The 12,677-nt window shown below is 42.0% G+C and overlaps 1 protein-coding gene across 1 annotated transcript in view; it reads right to left on the bottom strand.

Annotated features, from left to right (window-relative positions):
- FLI1 (Fli-1 proto-oncogene, ETS transcription factor) overlaps positions 1 to 12,219 on the bottom strand; it is a 54,790-nt gene extending 42,571 nt beyond the window's left edge. The window contains exon 1 of the mRNA XM_075280149.1: positions 11,899 to 12,219. Within this exon, the coding sequence (XP_075136250.1) occupies positions 11,899 to 11,916 (18 nt within the window). The 5' untranslated portion in view covers positions 11,917 to 12,219. The remainder of the gene's footprint in view (positions 1 to 11,898) is intronic.
- Between the last annotated feature and the right edge of the window lie 458 nt (positions 12,220 to 12,677).

The following is a 12,677-nucleotide window of genomic DNA, read 5'->3' as shown; positions in this document are numbered from 1 at the left end:
TGACCAAAAAACTCCATGTGAACTTACCCTTAGAAATGTTCACTTGTATACTCATTACTTACTGTGCACTGATCCTGAGCTCCAGCCTGAATCATACTCCAGAGCTGCACTCACCATTCTGTTATAGGAAACAGTTTGGCTCACAATTACCTTTCTCTGCATCAGATGATTGTACAGTGTCTGGTGTAAAGATGACACTTCCCAGAATAAAATTTCCTTTCCAAACTCAGTGTAGACACTGAAGAAGCAGGAGTTGCCTTTAAGCCTGCACAATTTTGAATGCAGTTTTGATTGTAAGGTTTGGTTCACATCTGCGTCTGCATTGGGACCCCCCGAACGGAATAACGAATACATTGACAAGTGGTGAGCTTATGAAAGCACAAGATCCCCATATCTACATAGGGTCCGTGTGTTTTTCCGCATGGTCTCTGCATGAATCATGCGGAGAGGAAAGTGGTTCATGAAGTACTTTCCTCTTCGCATGACTCGTGCGGACACCGCGCGGAAAACACACGGACCCCATTATAGTATATGGGGTCCATGTGCATTCATAGGCTCACCGCTTGTCAATGCGTTCGGTATTCTGTTTGAGAGGTCCCCATGCGGACTCCTGGAACGGAATACCGAATGCAGATGTGAACCAGGCCTTACAATCAAAACTATGGGGTCCATGTGCTTTCATAAGCTCACCGCTTGTCAATGCGTTTGGTATTCCGTTCGAAGGGTCCCCATGCAGACTTCCCGAATGGAATACCGAACGCAGATGTGAACCAGGCCTAATACAGGATGTAATATAGGATCAGTACAGAATTAGAAATTTACATACACCGTGACTCCACCAGCAGAAATAATGTAATGTAAGTACACATTGATTCCATGAGCAGAATAGTGAGTGCAGCTCTGGACTATAATACAGATGGTAACTTAAGAAAAGCACAGGATAAATAATGTAATGTATATACACAGTGACCCCATCAGTAGAATAGCGAGTGCAGTGCTGTACTACTGTATAATACAGGCTATAACTCAGGATCACTACAGGATAAGCAATGTAAAGTATTAGACAGTGACTCCACCACCACAGCAGAATATTGAGGACAGCTCTGGAGTAAATAAAAGATGTGACTCTGCATCAATATGAGATAAGTAATGTATTACTAAAAATATTTTGATTGTAGTAAGATTGATATCTTAAAGGGAATCTGTCAGCAGAACTCAGAATATCAACCCAAATTATAGGTTAGGGTCACCAGAATCAAATGGTGTTCTCCACTTGTGAATCAGTGCCTCTGTTGATATCACCGTTTTTGTGTTATTATAAGCCATTATACAGTTTCCTAAGTTGGTTACAATTGAAGATCACTGACACCTGAGCTCCCACCGATCAGCTGTTTGAAGAGACCAGAGCATTCGGGTGAGCATTGCAGTCTCTTCATTGAAAAACAAAGCCATTATATAGAGACTGCGTTTGGTATTACAACTTATCCCCATTCACCTGAAAGGGACTGACCTGCGAACATCCATGTGACAGATGGCCTGTGAAGCAGAAGTAGCGCTCCTACTTCAAAAAGATGATCTGCATTGTCCTAGATGTCACACCCCTGCTGATCTTCAATAGATGACCCGTCCACAGGATAGGTCATTAATTAGCAAAGCCTAGAAAACACTTTACGGCCGGGGCCCCATGGGACGTAAACGCCGCGATTTGCCCGCAACGGAGACACTGCGGGAAAAATCGCGGCGTTTTACAGTGCAAGCAAAGGGGATGGGATTCATGTGAATCCCATGCCTACTTTGCAGAAGAAATTGCAGCACGGACAAGCTGCGATTTGCAAAGCCATTGCGGCTTTGCAAATCGCAGCATGTCAATTATATCTACGGAAACGCCGACGGCTTTCCCGTAGATATAATGGGAAGAGAAAGTCCGCAGAGGAAAACTCTGTGAACTTTCTCTTCAAAGCGCTGTGGAAAGAACCGCAATGCGATCATGCAGCGGTTCTTTCCGCAGCGCTTTAGCGTTTCGATTACGGCCCATGGGGCCTTAGCCTAAGGCCGGACCCCCAAATTGCAAAAATGCAGCATTTTGGCTACAACAGAATTGGCATGGCAAAATAGGTAGTGTTTTACATTAACTGCAAAGTGGCTGGAATTCTAGCTAATCCCATCCACACATTTCAGAAAAAAGTCTGCAGCAGAAAAGCTGTGTTTTTAAAAGCGCCTGCATTTTTGAAAATGGCAAGATGTCAATTATACCTATAGAAGTGCTGGCGTTTTCCATATAGATATCACAAGTGAAGAAAGTCCGCAGAGGAAAACTATGCAGATTTTCTGTGACAAACACTCTAGAAAACAACACAATGCGTTTCCGCTACTGTCTTTTCCGCAGGGCTTTTTGCTGTGGCTCACTACATGGGGCCTTGTCCTCAGACTAAGGCCCACATTGTGGAAAAAGCTGCTTTTTTTTGCAGATTTTTGAGCCAAAGCCAGAAGTGAATTTAACAGAAGGGAAAAGTATAACTGCTTCACTTATATCTTCCATTACTTTTCAAGCCACCCTTTGGCACTAAAATCAGCATCAAATCTGCAACCAAAAAGCTTTTTTTACAACATGGGGCCTTAGCCTTAAGCAGAAGCCTGGCGTAGCATAAATGCCTTGATATGGCTTTACCTGCAAAGTGGATAGGGTTCTAGCTAATCCCATCTACACAATGAAGAAAAATATACGCAGCGGAAATGCTGTGATTTCAATAACCGGCACATTGCTGTGAATCGCAGCATATCGATTATACCTACGAAAATTCTGGCGTTTTAGGTACTGTATAATAGGGACAGAAATTCCACAGAGGAAAACTCTGCAGGCTTTCTGTGAAAAACGCTGTAGGAAAAAAACGCTATGCGCTTTCACCACGGTCTTTTCCGTAGCCTTAATCAATCAGTTTTATGCAGATTTCACTTCTTGTTATTTCAGTTTAATTAATTTAGAAGATTTACATGACGCTGTGCTCATTAGTTTCATACTTGTAAAAAGCACACGTCCTGCTCACTTGTATCTTTTTCTTACTTAAATTGTTCTAATATCCAGTATACTGTGTATGCCAGTAATGTACTGAAATAGGAAAAGCCTTTTAGGCTAAGGTCCCAGAATACATTTTTCATTGCGTTTTTCTCTGCAGTTTTTCTTCCCTTATTAAGGCTGAGGCCCCACTTTGCAGAAACGCAGCTCTTTTTGTTGCAGATTTTGCTGCGTTTTTTGAGCCAAAGCCATAAATGGATTGAGCAGAAGATAATAGTATAAGAATTTCCTGTACATTTCCCATTCCTTTTGAAGCCGTTCTTGGCTTTGGCTCAAAAAACCACAGCAAAATCTACAAACAAAAAAAGCTACGTTTACACAACATGAGGCCTTAGCCTGAAGCTAAGGCCCCACGGGACGACCCGCAGCTATAAAGAGCTGTGGGAAAAACAGAAACATGAAAACAGAAAACTAGAAAGTTCACAGAGTTTTCATCCACAGACTTTTTGTCATAATTACATCTATGGGGAAGCCACTGACATTTCCGTAGATATAATTGGCATGCTGCAATTTCCAAAATCGCGTCAATTTTAGAAATCGCACCATGTCCGTGCTGCGGTTTTTACTGCAAAGTCGGCATGGGATTCACAAGAATTCCATCCACTTTGAAATCACTGTAAAATGCTGCGATTTTTCCCTTGGCGTTTCAGTCGCGGGCAAATTGCAGCGTTTCCGGCCCGTGGGGCCAAAGTCTAAATCTACAGGGAAAATGCAAGCATTTCCGTAAGTAAAATTGATATGTAGCATTTGTCCATAATGTAGATTTTCCACAGACTTTTTTCTTCTACAATGTGTGGATGGTATTAGCCAGAATCTCATTCACTTTGCTGGTACAGTAAAGTTTATTCTGCAGCATTTCCACGATAGGAAAAACAATGCGTCTACCAAATGTGGGGTCCCGACACCAGAACCCAGTACATCAACCCTGCAGATAGATGGAGTTGGGTCACCTAAATCAAACAGTGTTTTTCCTTTGGGAATCGGTGCCTCTGTTGCCAAGATATTGCTAGTTTTATCAATATGCAAATGAGCTCTTTGGAGCAATGGGGGCAGGACCATTGCTTCAAAGAGGTAAGCAGCAACACTCTCATTGTTTCAATAGCTCCTTTGCATATTGAGAAAAATGATGACTGGCACTGTGGTCCTGCATGATGATTCCTTAAATGTTTGATTCAACTACAGTCCTATGAAAAAGTTTGGGCACCCCTATTAATCTTAATCATTTTTTGTTCTAAATATTTTGGTGTTTGCAACAGCCATTTCAGTTTGATATATCTAATAACTGATGGACACAGTAATATTTCAGGATTGAAATGAGGTTTATTGTACTAACAGAAAATGCGCAATATGCATTAAACCAAAATTTGACCGGTGCAAAAGTATGGGCACCCTTATCATTTTATTGATTTGAATTCCCCTAACTACTTTTTACTGACTTACTGAAGCACAAAATTGGTTTTTTAACCTCAGTGAGCTTTGAACTTCATAGCCAGATGTATCCAATCATAAGAAAAGGTATTTAAGGTGGCCAATTGCAAGTTGTTCTACTATTTGAATCTCCTCTGAAGAGTGGCATCATGGGCTACTCAAAACAACTCTCAAATGATCTGAAAACAAAGATTGTTCAACATAGTTGTTCAGGGGAAGGATACAAAAAGCTGTCTCAGAGATTTAACCTGTCAGTTTCCACTGTGAGGAACATAGTAAGGAAATGGAAGAGCACAGGGACAGTTCTTGTTAAGCCCAGAAGTGGCAGGCCAAGAAAAATATCAGAAAGGCAGAGAAGAAGAATGGTGAGAAGAGTCAAGGACAATCCACAGACCACCTCCAAAGAGCTGCAGCATCATCTTGCTGCAGATGGTGTCACTGTGCATCGGTCAACTATACAGCGCACTTTGCACAAGGAGAAGCTGTATGGGAGAGTGATGAGAAAGAAGCCGTTTCTGCACGTACGCCACAAACAGAGTCGCCTGAGGTATGAAAAAGCACATTTGGACAAGCCAGCTTCATTTTGGATGAAGGTCCTGTGGACTGATGAAACAAAGATTGAGTTGTTTGGTCATACAAAAAGGCGTTATGCATGGTGTCCAAAAAAACAGCATTCCAAGAAAAACACATGCTACCCACTGTAAAATTTGGTGGAGGTTCCATCATGCTTTGGGGCTGTGTGACCAATGCCGGCATCGGGAATCTTGTTAAAGTTGAGAGTCGCATGGATTCCACTCAGCATCCGCAGATTCTTGAGAATAATGTTCAAGAATCAGTGACGAAGTTGAAGTTACGCCGGGGATGGATATTTCAGCAAGACAATGATCCAAAACACCGCTCCAAATCCTCAGGCATTCATGCAGAGGAACAATTACAAAGTTCTGGAATGGCCATCCCAGTCCCCAGACCTGAATATCATTGAACATCTGTGGGATGATTTGAAGCGGGCTGTCCATGCTCGGCGACCATCTAACTTAACTGAACTTGAATTGTTTTGTAAAGAGGAATGGTCCAAAATCCCTTCATCCAGGATCCAGGAACTGATTAAAAGCTACAGGAAGCGACTAGAGGCTGTTATCTTTGTAAAAGGAGGATCTACTAAATATTAATGTCACTTTTCTGTTGAGGTGCCCATACTTTTGCACTGGTCAAATTTTGGTTTAATGCATATTGCACATTTTCTGTTAGTACAATAAACCTCATTTCAATCCTGAAATATTACTGTGTCCATCAGTTATTAGATAGATCAAATTGAAATGGCTGCTGCAAACACCAAAATATTTAGAACTAAAAATGATTAAGATTAATAGGGGTGCCCAAACTTTTTCATAGGACTGTACAACCTCTCTGTATGGGCTCATATGATGGGCACTGGTGATAGACTCCCTTTAAGTAACAGATTATACCGATTACAAGAAGACAACAGAGACAACTTTCTAAGTAGATTCACAATTGAAGATTTGCTGTAGACGTCTCTGCTGTCCCATTCATTCAACTAGAGGTTGCAAAAATGCACATTTTCCACCAAAACAACCCCATTCAGATGTCTAGAAATGGTTTTCAGTTGCAGAAGTTTTATCAGCGTATCTAGCACATGTGAATTCACCCTTGTGCTATAGGTTTTCATTGATTCTGTTGAGTTGAGTAATCTCATACAAGTCCTATGGGACATACAATCAGTTCTGTGTTAGAAGCTTCTTAAAAAGCCTTCTCCCTCACTGATGTCAGATAGACTTTTGCAGCTTAATTTACACAACCACCTACAGATTTTCACTTTCACCCCATCTATAACACTAAGTACAACTCCATCAACCAAATATTCATCTGTGTCCACAATGTGAACCTGCAATTCAAGTCTTTCCAACGGTCACAAAGGATAAGTTCCTAAACATTCATCTCTGATTTACTAAGTCCAAAAGTAGTAAATGTGAAACGTTAAAGACTTTGATCAAGATAAGTGAATATGTGTTAGTCTTTCACTGAAATATAACGCCACAATTCGGAAATGGTCGTGTATATTATATAACACACACTCAGTAAACTTTAGCCATTGATAAATTGAGAGAATATGTTATAAAAGAGAAAGGTTCATAGAAACCATATCAGAATAAACCCCCAGTTCCATCCTATATAACAATACTGTATTCAATATAGAGTATGATACCCGGGGACCTGATAACTCCTCCCAGCCAGGTAGGCTGTCTATTCAATACATGTTATTTCTGAGACTGAAGAAGAGGCCTATGTCTTTAAATATGTATTCATATATTTTTTACACTTTAGTGCTTTTACACAATAAACATGTTTTATATACATCAATGTGGTGGCATGAGAGCTTCTTTTTTGCAGGATGAGTTCGATTTTATTAATATCAACTTGAGATACATATACACTCATTACAAAAAAAATATACTACACCCCGATAGAAATGGGAGATTTCTACAAAACTTGTTATGCAGTTATGTCTCAAGCAGGTTTGGACTGATTAGACACTGGGCCTTGCTACAAGAAAGAGTAAAAGTGCGTCCCCTGCTTCCCTATAAAATGGCTCTCAGAGGTTATTTTTGGGTATTGTACCTCCTGGTGAGAGATTGTTGACTTCTATACATGCCTCCATGATGCACTCAAAGACATTATGCCCAGTTAACGGACATTGAGAGGGAACATGTTCTTGGACTGAAAGAAGCAGGATGGACGTTTTAGTGGATTATTTTCTATCTAAGCCATTCTGATCTAGCTGTTAGGAGGTGCTGAGAGCAGTGGTTATGTGAAGGCATGCACACACTGCAAACAGGTTTGGATGACCTAGACAGATCACCATTAGATAATGTTATTTGATCATCCAGCAAGCACGAACAGCTCCCTGTCCACCATCCATACAATTGGTGTTTTCATTACACAAAATTTTGTGTCATGGCACCCATTTTGTGTTCTGACATTGATAACCAACCATCAACTCCTGTGTTTACAGTGATATCCGGCGCAAGATACCTGGACTGCTATGGGCTGGAGCCATATCGTTTTTAGAAACTAATCCAGGTTTGGTTTGGGATTCAACGCTGATCAGGTTTGAGTATATAGGCCTCGTGGTGAGCACTTCCTAAGACTAGTAGTGTTGGAAGAAACGCTAACATCTCCGCAATATGTGCAGGACATCCTGTGGTCACGTGTTCTCTCTCATGGCAGAGCTTCCAACTGGCATTTTTCAGTAGGATAATGCTCACCCGTACACTGCAAGGGTTATACAGGAATATCTCATCCAGATTGCAACACTTCCTTGGCCTGCCACTTGCTGGATTTATCACCAATTGAGTATTTATGGGACCATATGAGACCACAGCTGTGGCCACCTATGAGTGTGCAGAACATGTAGACCCAGCTGAAACATCTGTGGGCAAAGGTACCACAGGATACTATACAGAACCTGTATGCCTCTATACCCAACCGTTTCTCATCTTGATTCCAGGCTAGAGGTGGCCCAACAGAATACTTGAGCCGCCTTTCAATTTTACTATTTTCCCCAATAAACTTATTCTTTGCTCTTATATTGTAATCACTTACATATATCATCATTACATTTACACATAGAAAGTTTCTCTTGATTCCAACATTTCCTTTTTGGTGTGTTATTTTTTGTCAATGAGTGCAATATATTGATTCATTTGTATAAAATAAATAATAATAAGTTATCTTTATGCTATGGGCTTTCCCATTATGTTTCCCGGGGCAAGAGATATCGGTGCCGTTACCAATGTCTGCCCACTGTCAGAAGGGCGTTCCTGACAGTCTATCTGGATTGTGAGGAACGCCCCTCCTGACAGTACAGGGCTTTGGACAAGTACTGTTGGCGGGTGTTCCTCACAGCCCAGGTAGCCTGTCAGGATCACCCTTCTGACAGCGGGCAGAGATTGTTGCCGTTATAAGGGCACCAATATCTCCAGCCCTGGGGCACATTACGGGAAAGTCGACAGTATGTTGAATTCAGCGCACTGTCAGCTTTCTTGGTATATAAAACCGCATGTGCACAAGAACTTGAAATGTACTCTTTAAGCGCTGCAATCTGAGCATGGATACTTTGTGTAGGAAATGCGGGGGAATGCCAGTGAGTAACAAGATAAAAATGACATTTTCAGAAACAGTGTAATTTCACCTATCCAGGCATTACAGTGGTTTGTGAGGGGTGACACATAGTGACAGATTCCATTTAACTTCACTTTGGTTAGGCTGGGTTCACACTAGCGTTGGTGTCCGACAGCTAGTGTCCGATGCTAATGTCCGCGCAAGATTTTAGTATCGGACGCTAGCTGCGTCCGTTACAATTTGCATTATTTTAAATGGGACATCATATAGTGTCCTTTACTGTCCGTGGGACAGCTAAATCCTACATGTAGGATAGTAAAGGACACTATATGATGTCCCATTTAAAATAATGCAAACTGTAACGGACGCAGCTAGTGTTCGATGCTAAAATCTTGTGCAGACATTAGCACTGGACATTTGCTGTCGGACACCAAAGCTACTATGAACGCCCCTTTAGTCATCTACCCTGGCTACTTATATTTCAACCTTGACCATTACTTTTGAGGTTGACTTGTCCTTTAGGGCTCCTGGGCTGCTGACTACGCATTACTAGTAGATCTGTGAACTTATGTATTTCTCTTTTATCATGTGCCTTACCTCTGCTGACTACACAACACACATTCTGCACTGCTCCTAAAACGCTCTAAAGAAGTATGTTACCCAAAATGCTTCTCCCCTCCCATCACACATCTGCCTGCTTTCTAACAGAAACCATCACTTTGTCATCCACATATCTGTAGTTACTGATCTAATCAAACATTTCACTTGGTGCAGTTTGTTATTTCTTAACTGTATTTTCCATCAGGTCAGCAGATTTCAATGTACAAAAAATCCACAGATCAAACATGTTCTCCACCCGAGGCGCAGACAAGCCCGATTCTCAGCAGCTCAGTCTGTGGGCACAGGCAGTTCAGATGCAGATACCCTGTAACCATTTCCTTGCTGCAGCAAGTAGACCTATATACTCTGAAATAAGCACAATGACCTCAACAGTCCTGACACCTGCTCCCTGTTCACTTTATCTCATGGTTCTTGTTTTCACTCCTTTATAATATTACTTTATTATGAAATTGTTATATAATATTTTATTAGATTATATCATATTAAAAAATCTTTATAAACAGAAATAACATATGGTTTGGGCATAGAGTATAATGTATTCACATTAAACATACATGAGTCCATTATATGTCAGTGCAGGGTAGTTTATGATTTTCTGTTATATATAATGAAGTATTATTATATACCGTAAGCATAGTCTGGTTCATATGGTACTGTTTACTATGCATGAACCTATGGTTTTCTTTGGGTTCATGCATGAGATCTGTTTGTATGCATTATAGTGAAAGTTTAAGCTATATTTTGCTTAGGATGAAGCAACAGCAAGCCCCATCATACACACCCACTGTGGGCATGCAGCCATGTGTTACACTGTCAACTTCCTCTGCTGCTTGCCTCAAAGAAACAGACAGAGCCTGATGCTATATGTCAGTTCTAGGTCTGCTGCTGCCTGGACTTCTGCCTACTCCCTGAATGTGCTCGGACCAGTATGCTGTCCCTCTATTCTTTATGTTCCATATTCTACCCCTTTTGCTCAATTTGCCAAGTGATCTGCCCATTTAATCCTAAATGTAGTGCTATGTTGCCTTTGTTCATATATTACTTGTACTTGCCCAGGTCAGAGGTTTGCCTTTTTGAGAGCTAGTATCTATATTTGCTGTCTTTTCTGTCTCCTATGCCCACTGTTCTGCTTCTTTTCTGCCCCTTGTACTGGTGATTCCCAGGGCTCCCCCTATCCCTCTGTGTTCTCCTTCACTTCTAGCTAGCCCTAGCACTTTGCCCCCTCTGACTACCAAGTCCATTTGTAAGCAGTTTTTACACATTGCCTTTTTTATGTACTATGTCCTTTGCTTTTTGTCTGTCGGCCCCACATTCTTCTGCTTCTTACTTTAGAGATAAAAGTATCTGGTTTTTTTTCTACAAAACTCATAGTTATTTTAAGGAAAGGTGTTAGGTAGAAATCAACAGAGGGAATGAAATATTTAGGGCTTCATAGCAGAAAGACCTTTATTGTACATGAATACGTCCTATGTCCTGACATTACATAAATAAGGGACAATACCGTGATATAAAAAAAAAATACTTCATAAGGTAAAGAGAGGTTTGTTATTTGCAGTTGTACAATATATGGAAGTGAATGAGGTCAATATTGCGAGAGAACTTTTCACTCCTTATATTCAGTGTCCATACCTAGGGTAGTCACAGACTTTAGATGTCTAATGGATGTCGTGCAGCCGACCAACTAATGATGGGATCATTTGTATGAATGATCCTGCTACTAACATTAAGTGGTACAAGTTGGCAGATGATTGCCAAAAGCGACTAATCATGCCAAATATTGGCCAAAAACATCTGGCATTGCAGATTGCCTGTCGGCAAAAATCTAATGTGTATGGCCCCTTCAGTAACCTACTGGTCAAGGGATAATATCCTAGATTCATGTAACCTATGGTTCAATTACTCTATGCAGAACTATAGGAAAGTTCAGATAACCAACATACATATGAGCAATGGCAGCCAATATACAAATGGGAGAGAGTTTGAACCCTACATACCTAGGAGAGGGATAGTAGCATATATACATATGGGTAATTCTATCTAGCTCTCTATCTATGGAATAGACTATAATGCCTACATACATAGAATAGGGATGGTAAGTAATATACATAGTGGTAATGGCAATCTATATACATGAAGAGAGTACAATGCCTAGATACATAGGAGAGGGATAGTAATCAATATACATATGGGTGATGGCAATCTATGTACACAAAGAAGAGACTATAATGCTTACATAGGAGAGGGATGGTAGCCAATATACATAGGGTAATAAAAATCGATACACATACAGAAGAGACTATACTGTATAGCCTCCATGCATAGGCTAGGGGTGATCACTGCCCGGAGCACTGCAGCTACATAGGTTACGCTACACCGAGGTCCCAGCTGTGTATGGAATCTGTCGCCCACACAGTGGTCGGGTTGCACAACTCTCTTAGTGTTTCTGGGGCAGCCATAGATATAGGGGTACTAGTAGAGCAGTGGGGGGCATTTAGTCCCTTCCTTTCTCTCACGTGACGGGTAATTGATAAGTACATATAGGTGCTCCTGAGGGACAGGCAGAAGCCGGGGTACGCGGCAGCCCAGCCGAGCAGGTTGAGTGATGGGGTCCCGGCAGCCCCCGGGGACACTCTTACCTTGATGGTCCCGTCCATGGGCAGTTGAATGCAGAAGAGGCCAGTGATGTCCCACACATTGACCCGGCTATACAGCGCCCCAGCCCGCGGTCTCCTCTGCCCCTGCCCGCCTGTCTCTGCCTCCCCTGACACTCTTCACCGGATGAAAGCTTTTTTGGTCATTTTGGGAAGTGAAGTCACTGCCTGCGCATCTACATCATATACAGACAGGATATATGCGCCCGGAGATAAGAGCACTCACATCAGCAGCAGTAGGATAGTCCTGCTGCCCCTTCCTGGAGACCCCCTCCCCATCCGACTCTACAACTACAGGGAAACTTCTATGTGCAGTCAGTACGTGGCCCCTCTCCTATGCCTGCACTCAGGGGCTGACATGGATTATTTGGCACCGACCTTTCTGTGCTCCACGAGTTTCTTGAGATGCATGATATCTAGTGTAATCCTCTAGGTTAGATCCACAGACACTACCGAGCTTCTCCAAGAACAGGTACCTGCTCAGTGTCCTCCAGGATCAGGGGCAGAGAAGGGTCCTACAGGATCAGGAGACAGATAAGGATCCTCCAGGGTTAGAGGACAAAGTGGGCTCCTCCAGGATCAGCAGACAACAGATAAGGGTCCTTTAAGATCAGGGGACAAGATGAGGGTCTTCCAGGATCAGGGGACAAAGTGAAGGTCCTCCAGGATCAGGGGGCAAGGTGAGGGTCTTCCAGGATCAGGTATAGGGTGGCAAATATAGGGTCCTCCGGGATCAGGGGATCAAGTACCCATCTGTCAGGGGC

The sequence above is a fragment of the Leptodactylus fuscus genome, chromosome 6 (assembly GCF_031893055.1).
Source record: "Leptodactylus fuscus isolate aLepFus1 chromosome 6, aLepFus1.hap2, whole genome shotgun sequence".
Lineage (NCBI taxonomy): Eukaryota > Metazoa > Chordata > Amphibia > Anura > Leptodactylidae > Leptodactylus > Leptodactylus fuscus.
This window is presented reverse-complemented; position numbering and strand designations above follow the sequence as displayed.